Source organism: Nipponia nippon, unplaced genomic scaffold (genome assembly GCF_047370975.1).
Source record: "Nipponia nippon isolate SJK-2023a ecotype South Korea unplaced genomic scaffold, ASM4737097v1 scaffold_4, whole genome shotgun sequence".
NCBI lineage: Eukaryota > Metazoa > Chordata > Aves > Pelecaniformes > Threskiornithidae > Nipponia > Nipponia nippon.
Genome location: NW_028262358.1, coordinates 6,567,663 through 6,587,456, shown reverse-complemented (window position 1 = coordinate 6,587,456; position 19,794 = coordinate 6,567,663). Strand labels below are relative to the sequence as shown.

Below are 19,794 nucleotides of genomic sequence, written 5' to 3'. Positions count from 1 at the left end.
TCATGGTTATGATACTGAAATGTTAAGAGAAGCAGCATGAAATAACCTATTATACTTACAATGAATGCCAGACTGCCAATATTAGAAGCTTTGAGATTTAAGTTTCTTAAAATGAGCATTACAACATACACATACCTACATCTTTACCCCCTTTTATAAAAGTAATTAATAAATAAATTGAAACAAAGCTTTTCTGAAAGTAAACAGAGGACTCTTATTTCACAAAAGTTAATTTTTCTTCCCTTTACATTGTTGAGAAGGGAAAAAAAATTGGAAAAAAAAAATCAAGAAATTAAAAATAACAAACATTGTCATCGTTAAAATCCAAGACATTCTGAAACTGTGGTAACTTCACTTATATTCTTTTAGCATGTAAGTTGTATTAAATTATTCTAATTTTTATTACAACTGTAACTATTATATTACAGCTCTAGTACATGAATGTCTTAAATTTCTAATTTGCTGATTTTTAGCAAATTTTTGCTGCAAAAAATTTACAGCACATCTTTGCTGTAAATTGCTGTTGCTGATTTACTTAGAAATCACTGGAAAGTCTTCTGCAACTACCAGTATTTTTTCTTTTTTTACTAAAAAACAAAGCCCTATTGCTCTCATAGTTTACTGAGGAGAGCACTGTGAAACCACTAGGGAAAAGAGGATGCAAGCTCTCTGCAACACAGGGAGATCAGTTAGTAGCTTTACCATTCACACACTATCTAAAGACTGCCATAGCTCAAGCATATCAAACTGTCCCATCTTCCCATTCTACGTCCAGCAATAAAACATACAATTTTAAAAGGCAAGTATACAGTATAAATAAAAAAAAATACTTTCTTCAGTCACTCAATACAAGAATTCTCAATATTTTTCACATGAATTGAGATTTCCTCCCACAGCCAGCAATAAAAAGCAGAGGCCACCATCTTTCCAGCATCTGTGAACCCTACTACCCATGGCTGAAATTTCTAAGACCTCATTGAAAAAAAGACAGATTGAAAGTACAAGGTTATTACCAAGAATGTGGGTGTAAAAAGGTCAGAGAAGATTTCTGGTTCTATTTGTCTTTTTTTTTTTTTTCCTCCTAATGTTCATTTGCATATGTGAAAAAGTGAAGGGGGAAGGAGAAATTGCCTACTAAGTTTTCCATATGCTTATAACCTAGTGATCTTTTTAATGTGTGCATAGAAAGCAGAGTTCTTCGAAATAGTTTCTTCTCTAAAATTACAGGATTAAAGTTAGAAGAGAAAAATTCAGATATATAATGGATGAACAGAATTAACACTGTGGGACCATTCTAATTCCGTTTGGGACACACATGCCTCATGAGGTTGTGTTTTTGTTCCATAAGCATTTAAGAAAAATAAACATATCACCAAAAGTCTTCAAAAGTATACTTCCCAAATTAGAGAAATGATCAAAAAGTCATTAGAAAAGAAATAGGTATGAAGGGTAATTCACTATAAAAACAAACAGTAAATGACCCTTGAAAGGGGTTCTTCTGAGTTTCCTCAAAGGAAGCAGTCTGGCTCTGTAACTAGGCAGAACTGAAATGAACTAACACCGCTTGCCATTTCTCTGTCTTTGAAGAGAGGGACTGGTGAGCTAAACTAGACCAGGGAGGAAGAAACCCAGCAGCATTACTCGATTCGGCGGTCCATGCGGGCCAGGGAGGCTGAGCGCTGGAGCAGAGGGGCCTCCCCCCCGCGGAGGGGCCGGCGCGGCGAGCCGCTGTCCCGGCCGGGGCTGGTGCTGAAGCCCCCCCGTCCCGCTCCGGCTCACCGGTACTCACCCACCGCCCGCCATCAGCTTCCTCCATCACCCACATTACCACCGCCTTGCTTTTATACCACTGGCCGGCTAGACCAAACTTTACCTTGAGTCAAAGGAGGAATACAACAATTGTATCCCACCACGACTGGACTCTCTTAACAGACAGTTTGATTTATTTATTTATTTATTTATTTTAGCTGAATAAAGCATTATGCTATGCGTTTCTTCAGTGTGGAATTATTTGTAAACATTCAGCTTTTCCTCTAGTCCAGAAACATTAATGGATCAGTTGAAGACAGCTGCAAACAACAAAGAAAGGCCTGAGAATTTATTTTGTGTAATGCCAGATTGCAGAAGCTGCCTCTGGAAGTCACAGCGGGAAACTCCAGAACGCACAAATATTCAGGGACAGATTTTCTTTCCGTTTAGGTAGCAGCATAATCATTCCAATCCCATTACCTGTTCACGTGCAATCTGTTCCTTAGAATATTAATGGCACATTATTGCATTTTCATGCTTATAATCTGCAGTTTAACTGCAATTTAAAAAGTTGAACATACACCTCTGCTATTCAACAACAGTTATACAGGTGAAAACTTATCCCAAAGTTGCTCTCCCATGGGACGCTGACCTTTCACAGCCTGTTCCACAACCCCGCCACTTTTCATTTTGCTCTTTCTTTCCCTACCTCTGTCTGATTTGTAAGTCTGTATAAGGTGCTGCTATAAACATGAAAATAAAAGCAAGGGAGATCTCCGCTCCTGAGAATGAGCTCTCACAGAACAGAATTTTCATGGTCTTTTCACTTTGTGGAAAAGCCTGGAATACCTTAAATACATGGGAACCTCCATCACGCAGCCCACAACAGAACTACCATTTGAAAAAAACCTTGCTGTTTGTCACCACACTAGTTAAGGTAATAGATAGCATCGCATTTAAACTACAATATTTCTTAACAGATTTGGACTAATGTCTTACTATTTTAACATTTAAACATGTAGCACGCTGACTTTTTGAAGAGATCCAAACTATTACTGAAAAGACAAGGGAACTAATCTAAACATCTTGAGGATCACTGAACTAAGTTACAGATGGTCAGATCAGAGAAATGAGCACGCCACTTGCTGACCAAGGTCTAACCACTAAATCTGCGTGGCAATCCAAAGAGAAAGCAGCAGTATTTCAAAATCAAGCACCAATGTGATGACAGCCAGCAGCAGCAGGGATTTTGATGTGGGCATCACTATAAAGCAGATGGTCACGGTGAATAAGCTTACACTCTTAAATACCATTATGTTGCCTATTCTGAAACTACCATTTGCATCAATTTAAAGTCAGTAGTATCTATGTAGGTAAAGTCTGGCGTTAAGGACACAAACACTTCTTACGTGGAATAGAAATACTCAGGAGGAGGATACAAGCTGACGTTATTTCAGGAACACCTGCACTCTCTGAAGACTAGGCACAGCTCTGTATTACTATTCAGGCATCATTTCAAAAAGCTCCATAAAACAGAGCCCACGGCTAATGAGAGTTAATAGTGATACTGAAGTTCTCCACTTTTTGCTTCCTAATAAAAAAAAAAAGCTAAAGTGTTTGACAGTCTATTATTCCCAACATCTCCATGTAGAGGATACCAAATTGGCAGAGCAAGAGAATGTGAAGCGAGGCTCTGCTTACACATGGGTCTCCAAGGAACAATGACGAGCAATGCTGCCGGTAATTCCAGACGTATTATCTCCTTCTAAACTAGTTTTGGATTTGTAGCCCACTGTCAAGATCAAACTTTCTATTATGTTTTAACAGTCCGTGATCATCAGTGGTACCCATAACACTTTGTTACAGATCCAATGGCCTAGCCAACTTACAAATCTGGTAACTGTATTTTGCTACGTTCATTTTCGCTGCTTGGAGTGGGAATGCTGTCTCCTAACAGTACCTGAACAACGGTTGCCTCACCCTGTCACAACGCTGGCTACCAACACCAGAGCTTTAAGTGATGTTCTAGGTGTACAGCTTGAAATAGCATGAGATTTCTTGATGCCTGCCAAAGGTATTCTAACAAAAAGGTAGGTTCTAACGATATCCGAGTATGATTTCACTTCCGAACTTACAGTATTTTTTATTCACTGGATTTTTCCTTCCCAAAATTTGTATCATAGTTCAAACAGCAATTTACAAAACCAGACTAAATCCCAACAGTTCCTACATGCTTAATAATGTAGGTGTCTCTACAACAACCACCTCTAATAGCCCTACAGAAAATGGCTTCAAATTAGCACAGGGTTTTCTGAACTATGTAGAATATGCTGGGCATCTGTAATTAAATCTCTTTTCAGTTCCTCATCAGCAAGTACCCCTAGTTGTATCCGCCAAACATGATGCACTTCAAATCACAATTTCTGCCAATTATCAGGGTGAAGGTATATAGGCAAAGAAACATTTCCCTTAAAAAAAAAAGTTAAGTCTTTTAAGGTCACCTCTAAACAGGACCCTCTGTTTTCAGCAAACAATAAAAGCAAAATAAAATATTCAATTCCATTTTCTGAAAGATGCATAAATTGGCATATAAAGATTTAAAACTGATGACAAATTCTTAACAATTTTCTGATGAAATCTATAAACCAGTGTTGTTCCTTTATCCCAAATCCTCCTGTAAGACTTCTCTCCACTGGGATGCCCATGGCAGCCAATGACAATTTAATCACCAGTCACTGCTATTCAGTCTATTTCATATTCTGCTACAAACACTGAGGAGAGAATATGTTTTTGTTTGTGTTCTTAAATTATGGGCTTCATTTTCAACTTTTGATGTGCCAGACTTACTCCTATCATCTCAATTGTTTGTAAATTCCCCCAGACATGGATTGCAACTATGTGACAGTTTAACACCCAACAAAATAAGAACCAGAGAATTACAGACAATACCACAAAGGGAATAACTCTTTATAAGCTTGTTTTCCACTACTGAAGATTACCTTATTATGGTAAGGCAATGCACTATGGTAGTGCTACTTATATTACTCTCCTTCCTATTTTTATACTATACAAATGTCAAAATAAAGAAGGGAAAGTTATATACTGCATGACCCTTCCAACTGTCAAATCCTAGGATCTTGGCATTGAACAGATACTCTTTAATGGCCCAGGAGTTAGCTCTTTCCCAACTCTTCAGTTCAGCAAATATTTTCTGTTCAGAGCTATACACTTCTCTTCTATCAGCCTTTATCTGTATGATACAAAGCAGGATAAACCACAACCATGTATATTTGGTTAATTATGAGTGCTATTAAATCACTGGTATATTCAATGAACAAAGATGACCCTCTGAGTTTAAAATAGGAGAATATTGGCTTGAACTTGAAAGACTGTATTTAACTGTATCTTATATAAACTATTCTTTCACCAGTTGAGTGGTATCAGATATGCCAGGCACCTTACTGCTTCCTGGAAACTAAGCAGGGCCTTGCAAAGAGGATCCTGCATGTGGAATAGAGCTTAGTTTAGTTATTGCACAGGTTTTTAGAGTAAAATGAGGATAAGAGTTCTTGCAGTACCTTTACAGATAGCCTCAAACCTCAGTCATCAACAATATGAAAATGCTGAGAAAATGTTCTGTGGCTATGTCACATTTTCTTGTGTGGAAACCACATCATTCTTCCCCACCTCTCTTCTTTTCCTCACTCTCCCTTGAGACTAACAACTAACTATTCTTCAATGAGCATTTGATGCAACACCTTTACAGTGATTCTCCATTTGAATGCTATTTTGCATGTATGTGGCAAGCTACTTAGAAAAAGGAATAAAGTCTTTGTTTTGCTGAAGCTTGTAGATTCAGGATTTCATGCAAGAGGATCCGTCTGTAAAACGCACAGATAACAGAAATGGCAAAGCAGCCTTAATGAAGCTACAAAGACAAGAAAGTACAAAACCAAGAAAGATGACACTTGCTCTTAAGGCTTCATAAATGCACTATACTGCCCTAGCAAAGTGTACACAGCCAACAGGAAAAGATCATCCTGAAGCACTCAAATCACTGAAGCTCAGATTTTGGTTCAAAACTGCCTGCACATGATCTAGAGCACAAACTATTCTTTTCCTACTTCCCCAAGCGAAAATCTCTCAGCTACAAATACTGTTTTGTAGTAAGAAGGCAGAGTTGTTTTTTGTGTAGGCCTCATTAAAAATGCTGCATTCTACAAAGCAGGGAAATAAAAAAATAGGTTAGCTTGATATGCAAAGGTACAGACACCATGGCTTGGCAAGACCCATCTTCATTTACCATTTCTTTGTATGACTAAGTGAACCTATACAGCTAATCTGATTTTTATTCATTATATAAAGGTGTTTATTCTTTCTGTTCATTTGGCCAAGCAATATCACACTAAGGCAAAAGTAGACAGATTCTATTAAAAAAACAGGATAGAACAATAAACAACAGCAGAAGGGCTAGAATATGGGCAAACTCTACAGAACTTGTCTTCTGTAATAAGAGTCCTTTTTTTGTCAACTAAGATACCACTTCACTCCATATTGTAGCTTGTTTTTCGAATGCATTTCTGACATTATTACAAAATGTCTTTATCAAATCTGCAACTCTTCGGCTCTTCATTACCACACTGGTAATGTAAAATGGTAGAGAGGGATTGAGGGGGGAAAAAAAACCAACACACAAACAAGCCATGACTTCCCCATATGTAATTTGTTGACACACTTTGTATGACTGATATTATAGCATCTAAGAAATTTATCTTGTTTCTACCTTTTTTTTTCTTCATATCTGAAGTTAACGTTCAATTCTGATCAGACCATTCTTTTTCAAACCAGATGAGTCCCAGTTTTTAGCACAGAATAAATACATAATGTTCATCATCTAAGTTTGAAATGAGTCAGCTAGAAAATATATGGAAAAACAGACAGAAATGGAGATATAACTAAAAAAAATTGTAGGAGTCTGCATGTTAAATTTTAAAGCATGAATTTTACTTAGTCAACATCTGTTTAAAAAGAAAGAGGAAAATAATATTTTTATATCAGTCCCATACACACACCAAGATTGTCCATTCCAGTAAAAGTTTCAAACATACACATTTGAAATCACTTAATATTTTGATTTTCTTAAGCATGGTGTCTCACAGCATTTCAAGTTAGAAACATTTCCAGTCAAAAGAGGGAAATCAGTGTAAGACAAAAATCACCAAACTCCTGATCATTTAAGAGTGAACACACCATTCACTACCCTACATTACTCATTGAGAACCTTTTTCTGCTTTATAACATAGAATCATACACACTTAAAAGTCTAATTTAAAGTTTTTTCATAGTTCTATTTTCACTTTATCCATCTTTTCACAGTCGCTGGGTAATCACCAGTCAGCAAGACAGGGGTTCTCCTTTTACTCTTTTCATATTGGAATTAAAACTGATTTATATTTTATTATTTGGCTGTATCACTTTTCAATATTTTTGCAACCTAACTTCTTTAGACATTGACATTATAGACAAACAGACTGCATTTAAAAAAGACTGAGGAAGATAAACTGAATTGAGGAAGGCTGTTTATGAAATAAATTAGTATGTCCTTAGTTAAGCTACAGTGTGCTACCAATATATGCCTACAGGCTCTGATCCAAAGCCCATTGACTTCAGTGAGGTTTGGGTCAGATCCACTGTAAAAAGAACTTAATTCAGTAGTGGTAAATGAAATCTAAAATGTATCATTTGATTAGAAAACACTCCAGCAAGTAACACAGCAAATAATGTTGGTGACTTCTTCACAGCTCATACAGATTTTAGTTCCTTAAACTATTATTAAAAAAGTCTGGGATTTATAGTTTTTGCCAACCACATTGTCACAGCTTAACTGAGCAGCTGCCAACTGTTAAAAAATAACTGCATCATCATCCCTTTTAGAAGAACTAGTGTGGGAAGTGAAACACTTACATGGGATCTAAAGTTTCTGGAGGCATGGTAATGAATCTGTTTTCATCAGGTGACCATGAGTCATCATTTTATCAGCAGTTTAAAGGGTTTTCACAATAGTTGAGCGTCATCAGTGCTCACGCTTAGCAATGACTGCAGCAGAATACTGAAATAGGGTGCCATGTCCTGTGGTACCATTATTTAAGGAAAAGCTTGGCTAGAGTCAAGAAAAATACTGCAAAGTCATGGTTGAATAAGTGCTGCAGTGAACACAAAATGTCCAGAAACTAAGCTTTTATTTGAGAATTGAAACCAAGCAATAATTTTGCTTTTAAAAATAGACTCCTTTTAAGGAAGTTGTGAACCACATGGATGAAACATAAGAAAAGAATAAAAATGTGTTGTCAGTCTCTCTTCTCCCTTTAACTCCATAGTCCAGTCAGAACACACTCATATATCAAATACTTAGATAACTTCCACATATCAATCTACATCTACATTGTCCAGGGTCAGGAAAGGCCACACAAAACAATATGAAAGTTTTTATATTAAGTTTTCATGATACTAACATCAAGAGCAAAAACTGCATCACTGCATCATTAAACTTTGTACATGACATTACCAGGTAGAATATGAAACATGGATCCCTTTACCTCCCAGCCTACTAACCTCCATCTGAACTCACTGGAAAGAACTGAAGAATTTCACCTACAGCGCAAGCTGAAGCCTCTCCCAGGACCTAAAGACATTCAGTGACCCCATGCAGCATCTCTGCTAAGCCCTGATGTTTTGCTGCACTTGCAGAGATTGAAGTCTGCTTCTAAGTTTCCCATCCCTTCCTCCTTCACTGCTGAACTCGGGGGTCAAGCAGGCAGTACCACCAAGATCTCCAAGAAGCAGAGCAGCGGAGATGTAAAATATGGTAGCGCTGGTCAGAAATAAGGCATATGGCATATATCATGGAGATTACATCTTTGAATTAATTGCATCTACAAAAATTAGTATCACTTGGTACAGTCTGTATTTAGAATTCCATGTCACTGTCGCAGTACTATAGTGCTCACAATTAGCAAAAACCTCATTTTCTGGCACAACCGGTACTTCTAAAACTAATCAGATTTATTTGAAGTACCAAAAAAAGTAATGCAAGTTGAACCATCCTTTTATTCCTTATTTTAAGTGATCCCCATGAAAGCAGTGTTTCCACTATTGATGTTTATCCCTCTGGCTTCCTATTCCTTTCTCCTTTTGCTAACACTTTAATCTCTCAGTTCTTCATCCACTCATCATTTCCCTAGGCTTGAAAATTAATCCTCTGAGGTCAGTGAGGAAACTTCCATTAACTCCAAGAGGTTTAGAATTAGACCGTACATTTAATTTTCCTCCCCCCCTCTACCTCCCGACTTCCTCTTTTCTTTCTTCTGGAACTTATTTACTCATCACTTTAGTCATTCCATATCTGGTCCCATGAAATTGAGAATTAAATAGAGTTAAGAAAGAAAACTAAATAGATGCCCCTCCATCCGTTATTATTGTTTTCTACCTCCTATTTTAAATCATATTTTCCCCCAGGTCCCCCGTTACCTTATTAAGACATTTAAGCCCTTTTAGACAAGTATCATATTTTATCCATTTGTCTAGAAACAAACATCACAGCCAAGTGAAGTGTATGATGCTACTTGATGATAACAATTCCAACTACCTGTATTTATAGTTGTTCTGAGCAACGTTGCTTTAGGAGAACACCATCCCTAGAAAATCACCATTAAATGGTTAATACAGCTATTTCTTAATTTTTAAAGACCCAAAAAGCAAATATAAGAACATACAGTACATGTAAAATTCAACAGCCTTTAATCAGTTTGGAGAACGTTTACAAATTCTATCTGATTGTAGAAAACTTAATTTTAGCATATTTCTATTGAACATTTGCAAGCACTCCCAACTACAGGAATTTCATATACGAATGTCTTAGTTTTGCAACGGCGAAAAAGAAACAGACATCAGAAAATATCATATTTATTAGTTATCTTAACTAAGCATTCTAAAACCCTAGCTCTCAAACTAGAAAACAGTATGTTAAACAGTTCAAAACTATGTATGTAAAAAAAAGCATCTGCAGAATTAGTGTAGTAACTCTGAGCAATCAGAACATGCAAAAAAATTATTTTAAACACAAACGGTTTTCCTTATTCTCACTCTCCACTTGAGAGCGCTATCTAAAGACTTCATATAGCAGTAAAATGCATTTACCATCCTCCATTGCTCACTATATGGAGTCAGAGAAAAATTTAAAAATTAGATAAGAAAACCTACTCATCTCCCTAGTTTTCTTCTCTCTAAGCAACTTGCAAGAAGCAGCAAACACACCACTTTCTCACAGAAGAAAATATTTACAGAAATATTGATTAGCTAATTCAATGGACACACTTCACAGAAACGTGAACTTTAATCTGTCTTGCCCACTTAGATGTCACCTAAGGATCATCCAGACAGACATATCTGATAGTCAACATACTATCACTGTGCTACATTTCAACTGGTAGCTAAAAAAAAGAAAGCACTGGAAAGGCCAGCGATATGGCAAAGCTTTAGCACTAGAAATCTATTCATATATTTAAATACGCATGGAAATATCCAAAAAGGCCCCTTCAAAATAAACTGTGCATTTTCTTATTCCAGACCAAAGACAACAATACCTTCTACAGGTCCATGAGCAGACCCTCAAATGACCCATACAGCACTGTAAGTACATACTAGCATAGTGTCTGACAGGAAAATACCTTTCCATTTCCTTCTACCTACTGTTAGGGCCTATAATCAACATTCTTTCTACACACACTTTCTTTCACGGAGCTGCACCACCACAGAGGCACTATGCAAAGCCAGATGTTAAGATGCCTTTGGTTATAAATCGATATCTTAATGATTACATTAAGACATATCAACATAAAAAAGTAAAGGATACATACACAAGCAAAATGAAGGGAAAAATTGACCACATTACAGTTGCACTGTCATTTTTCTGTCCAATCACATCCAGTACTTCCATCTTTGTTCCCAATATAAAACAGAAAAATACGCTCACTGCTTCAAAGGAACTTGCAATTGAAAGCAAGCAAAAAATTTTACATAGGAAGGACCAAAAAGTTGCATATACACTTCCAGCATGCAGTAATTTAAATTGATAACAAGGAACACTGCTGAAAAATCGATTGCAGTGTGCTAGATGACCAGAAGGAACATTGAAACTATAATTATCTTAATCTAAGATACGTGCTAGCAAAGGCCTACAAATCTGAGACAGAACAGAGCTCCTAATTTCTCAAAGTAGGAAATGGCAAAGTAAAAAAAGCTTCCCTTTGACTTAGGCTATTGAAATGTAGTAACAACTTAAAAAGTCTTCAGCATTTGGCAAATGAATGAATTGCAGAAAACAGTAAATGAAATTTTTCTATTACAGCCATAAAAATTACTATATTTAGTTTTGCAGTTTGGCATGAATGAAGTCAATTTACACAATTCTGGAAGAGCAATTCTTTCTAGTTTGTCCAAAGTTTTAAACAAGGCCCTAGTGATATTATTTTTCAAATCCATATAGAGTTCATGATTTTGCTTTAAGCCTCACCAATTAAAGTTAAGATTTATTTCTCAGAACAGCAGTAAAATATTTTAGCAACACACAGAGAAAGCTTAATTAAATTCATATGTCTTATTTTCCAGATTTGGGGGTATTTTACCATGCAGTACTTTATGAAGTATCAATATTTCCTAAAATTGAAAATTGCTGATCAAATTAACTTGCATAAAATATTATCTATTGCACATCACAACACTATGGCATTCAGCCACTTGGCAAGTGAAGAAAGAGTGTTTAGGACCTAACTGTAGTTTTTGCATTAAGGTTTAAAGCTATTTTACTGCATCAATTATTTTATTTCAATCGCTCTTAATTGCCCATAAACCCAAGCTTAGGATCGCCTTTCAAAAATAGGCCAACTACTCCCTCTACTGAAAATAACTGACCATTACATGGGAGGTACAGAGATTCTCATACGTGTTAAGAAGCAAAGCCATTAAACACATTACAGGTGCTTTCCTCGTAATTATGTTCCAGTCAGCTAACACTTGAAAGACTGATAACCTATACTTCTCACTCTCTTACCAAAAAGATTGACATACACATGCTTACAAAATCTAAAAACTTAAAAGTAGAGAATGTAGAAGAAGAGGCAGGTATGAAACATTTTCACCCAGTAAAATACCCCTATCAAACACAAGGAACCTAAAAGTCAGAACATAATATTTTCTATACTCGCCCTGCAGAGAGGAGTGAGAATATTTTCTGCCTTTTAATGGAGAATCTTCTGCACAGGGATCTTCCTTGAAAAATGTATGTGAAAGTTGAACAGTCTTTAAAAAAGGAATATTCACATTAAATACAAATCCAGTCAATGTAAAGAAGCAAAAATTCACACACAATCTCCAATCTAACAAGTAAAATGTTACGCATCTGTGCACAAAGTGAATACCAATCAGCTTTTCACATATTTACATTACATATTTGATATATTTTAGTCAAGACAAAGTTAACTTTCAATATTCAGTACATGCAAAAACTTATCCTCATTTCTCAAATACTATCAGATATAAAATAAAGTTGTATCTCATAGGTACTCTCAAAAGCTGTGTCTGTGATATTGCTTACCTACAAACACAAGCTCAATGAGAACCTGTCCTTTTGCTTAGATATTCAGTGACATTAAACTACTTAGTGATTGCCAGGGTACATGCTGAATACCAGTAAAGCGCCTGTGCTGAATCAGCAAGCTGTAATAATGCAGGCCAGTAATCAAGCATCTTAATGCTTTTTATCTAATGAAGGTATTTCAACTCACACCACTTGTTTTCTCAGGCACTTACATTAATATTGATGATATCAAGAGTTCTCAGCTGAGAAAAACAATGCCTTCAGCCTCAGCTCCTGTTGTTACCCACATCAGTGGTATATAGCCTCAGAGTATCAGCTAAAATGTGCTCAAAATCAAGATATTTCTCCTAACTCCTATATCAGTTCAGAAGCAATGAATAGTATAGACACAATACTGTCAATTTAAGGTTTACAATCATGTTAAACAATAAAAAAAATAAAGCAAATGTCCCACTAAATGACAGCAGTTTTCCCTGGAAAAGAACACATGGCACACAAAAATTAAGTGTTTGGTCTGCTTGTTGAACAGGTTGGTTACCCACAAAACCAAGCTTCAACAGCTTCCACAGCCTGAACAGTTAGGAAGGTTTTTGTAGCTGCCTTCCAAAAAAACTAAGCTAATCCACAGAGGGAAAAGTCTCTCTGTTAAGAAAATTCCTGGAAAAAACACTTCCAAGAGAATAATATGTTGTGGTAATCACTTCAAAATGTATACATAACCTAAACTACCACAGGCATTCAGGGACACAGAAACAGGAGAGAAGGTCCAAAATAGAAGGTTTCACAATTTTTACTGAACAACTAGTTTTATTTATTGGTAAGCTGATATAGTTACAGTAGAAGAATTACAAAGTGCTATGTTCATTACAGAATGTTTTGAAAAGCATTACTTTGAAAAGATACATAACCAAAAGAGACTGCAAAATAAACTGCAATGGCATTTTACTGGATGTAAGACAACTAATCCCTGAAAATGGGAAAAGAGGCAAAAAAAGAGTCAAGTGTGATAAAGAGTTTAAGAACATTACTACGCCTTAAACCAGGAACTCTTAGATTACCTGAGAAGTACACAAATAATATTGCAAGATTACCATAAGAGAAGAATCAACCCTAAATTTTATTTCAGGTTGCAAACACTGTTTTACTGAGAATTCATGCAGTTTCTAATTCTAACTACACAACTAATCACTTTTAGTTACGCGACTTTAATCTTCAACTGACCTCAGACACACTCTGCCATGATACAGCAGTGATTCAACTTTGCCTCCAAAGACAGAGAAAAGCTGATACAAAATATGCTACTATGACCAGAAGCCTGAAGGAAGCACCTCTTCATCATTAACTTTTAAAATCAACGTACACACACTCTAAGCAGTATTAGACTTTTTTTTTTTTACTTACCTTAATGACAAATTTGTTGGATGCCATGATAGGTCAGTGTAAGCTGGTCCTATAAAAATATCAATTAAAAGTGATCAGCACTAGAGAAAAACTCAGATCCCTACACCAACTGAGAAGGATTTTTAAAATCTATTACTCATTTTTTTCATTCTTGCTGTTCTTCAAACCTTATACTATGCTTTAAGAAAACCAAGGAAAACTCTTATTTACAGAATTACTTAGCTACCTTCATTGGTTTCTTTTAGTGAACCTCATAACTGTTCAGGCACTTAGCATCCAACACATGAAATACAAAATTAGAACTATTTTTCAGACCAGTACCAAGACAGAGACAAACCCACCTAACTTATCCTCAAGAAGCCTTTTAGAGAGCAGGAAACCAAACCTGGAATAGTCCTTTACTACTGCCTCAACCACTGGTCCCTATGTGTACGGCCCTGGCCTAGTTTCTCTTTCAAAATAATAGCCTCACATAAAATCCCTTTTCACAAGTTAAAGAAAGAAAGAATGAAGAAGAAAAGGAAGAAAACAGACAAAATTTTAAAAAGTATTGTTTTCAAGAAAAAACAATCTTAATACGTGAAATAATACCTGCTCTAGTCAAGAGAGTCCACAAACCTCTCTATGTAAAGTTCATCCCTTCCTATCTTGTGGATACTCCATTTCTACTTAGCTAGGGAGCCCACAACAGCCTGCATACAAAAATGTCCCTATAGAAATAATACCTCCATCATGCTCTCTTAACAGCATGCTCAGCAACACTAAGTAAATTTCAAAACTTGCTTTTGGACCAAGCAGCAGTAAGCCAACTTCAGAACTGAGACATCCATTCACTACCTCCAGTTCTGGTAATCAGTAGTATCAGAGTTTACACCAGTTCAAGAACAAAGCATAGTCACTTTTTTTTTTTTTTTAAATAAGAAACTATGGCTTCTGGTGCACCTAATACACATATATACACACAATACACACACGTTATGTACATTTAAAATTTTAGACTACTACATTTATAAAGCAATGTGACCTGAGCATTCTTGTGCTTGCACAAAAGTAAAGTGAACTTTAGACATCCTCTTCTCTTGATTATCCCAAACAGGATTTAGATTGCTTAATCTGGGATATCGAGCGAGGTGCATTTAGCTGCACAAACCCTGACCCTGCCTCAGACCATTCCAAGCAACTCAAGAAGCATTAATTCATGCTGGAAATCAAACACACCCTCCCTTGGGCACAAGAAGAAACCTTCAATTAATTGCTAAGATTTCCCTCCGTCTTAGAAGAACGTTGTATCTCACTCAAATGACTACAAACTTCAAGTTGGCTTGCAAGCCAAACCAGAAGTCTAGTCACCTTCCACACTGATTTCAGTTTAACTGCTCTCCCCCCCGTGCCCCCAAGCTGACAACAATTACAGTCACAGCACTGAAGCTACTGGGGAAGTTCATCATTCTCCACATACATGGGAGCTAAACATTCACCTGTCAAAAGGTAGAAGATTAGGTTAAATTCATGAAAGTACTTCCAGCTAACCCCACAATGCTGGGATTCAGAAGAGACATGGAATGGGCCCTACGGTACCAAATTAATATCTACAAAACCCCAGGAATAAAAAAATTAAGATACATTCTGTTTTCGCACAGGGTAGGAACAGAGGCAACAGACAAGGAAGAGACTTGGATTGGACAGAAAACCAGGTGAACAAGGGTCTCAGTATACTGGCAGAAGACAGAGTACCCAAACAATACAGTTCAAGCTTCAAAATCAAGAAAGAAAACAAGTGTCAGTAGCTGCTGCCTGCAACAGACAAACTGCAACAGAAACTACACTGAGAATAGATCTGCCTTCTACACTCTAAAGTTTCCTAAAGCATTAGTCTCTTAACAAGACAGACAAATCTGGTCCATTTTGTAAGAGCTGGTATAGGAAAATAGTAAGAATGCAGGAAGACATACCCGTTTCTCACTGCATACTTCAAGTTAGTGTAAAGCACTGCGATAGAGCTGTCAAAATTTCAGGATCCAAGTCAGGTTGGTGATACGTGTCTCTGTCAGGCACTACACTTACACATTTCAAAATGCAATCGTTATCCTTATTTAACTTCAAAAAAGTGCAAAACAAGATAAAGACCCACTTTACAACTACATAGCACAGCACAGATATTTTGATATTAGGATTCAACACTAATCATTTTGAACTAAACAAACACTTCTATGCAGTGCTTCCATTCCAAATATTCAAATGCCAAGACCCAAGATTTCAAAAGAACTACGAGAAAATGTGAAAGTAACAAGGGCACAATTCCATACACTGGCTCAAGGAAAACTCCCAATTACTTCAAAGAATTTTTGCCATATATCATGTCAATATCCAAGCAGTAAGAAATAGAAGCAGTAAAAGGATCGTAAACAGTGAGAAGTAAAATGGTTGTTACTGTAACCAGGTTAAAAGGAGTTTGAACTGAGAACCATTCTGCAAGTAACTACTGAAAATAAACTTTAATATAGTTAATAAAATGTTTTAACTATGTTCTGAAAAGCTCAAATTTCGAGCTTTTATCAGCTGCACAGCAATAGTAAGCAGAAAGTTACACAGAGCAAAATGAATTTTCAAGTAACAGTCATGCAGGCAGAAGCTGGAATACCATGCCTTGTGCCACACAACTATCATTCTTCCTTGCACAAAACAGCCCTAGAAACTTTTCTGTCTTATCAGACTAAATTCCTTCAACTTTACCGATAGCAATTTTGAGAAACACAATGTAAGGAACAGTGCTCTGGACCGCTTGGAACATCATATTTCAATTCAGTCAGGTAGTAAGGTGCTACTCTATAGAAGTAAATACACTAGAACAACTATAAGAAGAATCTTAGTAGGAGATAAAACTCAGAAATTCTTGAACAGAAGCTGCTAGAACTAGGTCAGAAGAGATGCTAAAGGGAAATGGCAGCCACCAAGCGAAAACCAACTGCACTTCTCAGTTCCTTGTAACTGTGTACAACATTGTATTCTTGGTGTTCAAGAACTCCAAAGAAGGACTACCCACCCCATCACACAAAAACAAAAAGCAAATAATAAGATCTATCGCAGCCCTTTCAAAACACCACAAAACCTGGACACGTATGACTCACCAGATTCTCTTAAAAAAAAAAAAAAAAAGAAAAAAGGTCTCACAGCAGCATTTCAGGATTGGGTTTTTAGTTTTAACGAAAGGCTAGTATCTAGAGCTTTACTAATGATCCCTACCTCCTCCCCTCAACCAAAAGAAAAAAATCAAAAATAGGAAACACAGTAAGCAAGAAAGAGCGAAAAGTAGGAGAGTGTTAAATGCTACAGTCTCTTCTCCAAGTAGCTAGAATCACAACCTGAAGTTAGGAAACCTGTAATTACAAACACAATTTGCTGTGAAGCGCACCATCAACTAAGAGCTCCTACAACAGCAATGATAATACTGAACAAACTCAACATTTACGCGGAATTACCCGTTCTTTGGGATATGGTAGAACACAAAGTACGTTGCCTCATGCTTCCAGGAGCATAGCTCACCTAGATTGTACGCCATTTTTGAGCTGCATATGGCACGCAGTTCACAATGGTGTTGCAGGCTTGTGAACTGAAGACCAATATTTGGGCTCTTGATGTTTTATCATAAATCCTTACAGTAGCAATAATATGAAGAAGAGTTGCAACAAAACATGCCACAGTATCAACCTCTTTTCCAAATGCTTATGTCCTGCTTGAGAACAAGCAAAGCACGGGGACACATCAGTTGAACTTATTCTGGCATCACCAACCTCTTTTTCATAACAATTTGCCATCCAGAATACTGCTGTTGCAACAAGTCTGCTACTACTGATGTGAGAAGGACTGCTGGTAGGCAGAAATCCTCTCCAAATCCAATTTACAAAATAATAGAAATAAAAAAAAAAAAAGAAAAAAGAGGTGCAAGAAAAGTTACCTTTGGTTCAATTTGCTTTTCATAGGAGCAAGATGACTTTGGGAGTTTGCCAACTACCCCATTCTTTGCACTGACCATATAGATAAGACAAAGGAAATACAGCAGACAGAATAAATGTAAGCAAATCCTTAGAAAACCAAAAAGAATACACCTAATGCATGAACCATCAGGAAAGTCACTGAACTGTCACAGATGAAAAAATACCCAATACTAAGAATCAGAAAATGAGGAAAAACACACATCAATTGTACAAGAAAAACAGCCAGCAAGCCCCAAAATACTTTGCCATTTTCTGCATTGAAAAAAACCCACAAGATACACAGCTCTATTACAATTGCTGCTATTTGGTAACAAGACTCTGTTTCATGGAATACCATATCTGTTGCAAACTAATGCAAACCTCTAAAGGAAACTACATAAAGAAATGTGACAATAAGCAAATAATGCAGAGAAACTCCTCTCAGAAACTATGTATATTTTTAAAAAAAAGTCTTGATATGGTATTTGTAGTGTTTCAACATCTAAATTTTTGATAGACAGCCTGTACAAGAAAACACAATCTAAAATTAAACAAATAGGTTCCCTGTAGCTATAGCGAGACATGCTTCAAAAATAACGTTGCAGAATATCTTTATTTCCTAAATTGACTTTAAGTGGAATGGTAGACACTCAGGAGAAGCCAGGAAACATGGCCTCACAGAGAGCGAGCTGAAGTGTTTTCTGCCAGCTGATAAACAGCATCTTACCTTAGCAAAGAAGCAGCTTCCTGTGATGAGGGAATGTGGAACTCAGCAGGAATAAGGAACTGAAAACTCCTGCAGCACATGCCCACTTGAAGATACAGCAGCTTCTACAACAGCTGCAAACTATTCACACTCTGCCCATCTTTGGGTGCCTTTACTGTGTGTGCGGAGAGCTGGGCACCTGAAAAAGGCAGAAACAAAAACACAAATGTTAATTAAGGAGCTCCCTAGGATAAGTTAACATTAACTAGTCTTATAGTTCAAAGTTAACTATCACAACATAAAAGAGAATTTTTCTGAACTTTCCAGTCCTTAGGTATCTGATTTGAACGCTGTCCAGCCTAGATCCAACACTCTGATTTTAGGATTAGCTCTCAGAAATTGACTAAGCTTAGGATGAACAGTGCAATACTCAGCAATTCACATATTTAGTAAACCATCTCTAGTTCTGGAAAGACATACCAGAATCTTCACATTTTGCAGTCTCAGGATTTTTAGGCCCACTGTTCCCAATTTTTCCACTTAACCTTTGGAAATGACTCTTCCCAGAAGTTAGTGTATTTGTAGCTCACTGGTATCCACACTCCATTTGTGAACTGCCAATTCAACTTTAAAGTTCAACAATTCACTTTCCAAAATGCTACCCGTTCACACACAACCGCATAGAACAAGAGGAATGAGAGACTCTGAGGAACATCAGAGTGCTGATTACAGACAGGTGCTGGCTATTATCTTTTTGCATTCCTGAATACTTTTTTTTAAAATGTTCATTAAACTTTTTTAAAATGTTCATTGCAGTCAGCTGTTCTATAAAACAAAAAAAAATTGTTATACTTCTTTCTGTGTGAGGATTAGACATTAAAAACTTGTCTTTTGGCTACAGTTATAAACTCTGCAACTATGCACAAAATTAAAAATAACCCCATACGTTAACACATGAATATAATACAAGATATTATTGACAACGACTGCAGGAGTAGGGGGAGAGAAAAGAGTGACTACAGAAAAGTTGCAGAACAGAACAAGAGCTAAGAAAAAAATTTGAGAAGAGGTCAGGCAACAAATTTTTCTTGAAGTTGTTTTGGTCAGGGCAACACAGTCCGCCTGCGGGAAGGCTCACACGGGTGCGCGCAGAAGTAACGCGGAGCGACTGCAACAGGAGTTAAGTAAGGAAGAAAAATCAAAGAGATATACGTATTTTTAAGCCGGGCCGGGGGGGGTGCTGACGCGAGGGGCGGCGCAGGAGGGAGGGACCCAGCCGAGGCGGCTCCGGAGGGAGGAGCGGCGGGAGC

General features: G+C 36.9%; 1 protein-coding gene across 5 annotated transcripts in view; it reads right to left on the bottom strand.

Moving 5' to 3' along the window:
• SLX4IP (SLX4 interacting protein) overlaps positions 1-19,794 on the bottom strand; it is an 84,755-nt gene that overhangs the window by 64,678 nt on the left and 283 nt on the right. For 3 of the 5 annotated variants that reach the window (XR_015708023.1, XM_087773687.1, XM_087773688.1), the window contains exons 2-3: positions 18,506-18,683; positions 13,805-13,853 (exon numbers count right to left, since the gene is read on the bottom strand). Coding sequence is in view for 2 of the 5 variants with exons in the window: in XM_087773687.1 (XP_087629813.1) it covers positions 13,805-13,831 (27 nt within the window). In the remaining 3 variants the exon portion in view is untranslated. The remainder of the gene's footprint in view (positions 1-13,804; positions 13,854-18,505; positions 18,684-19,794) is intronic. The other 2 variants (XM_087773689.1, XM_087773691.1) reach the window with 1 other exon arrangement.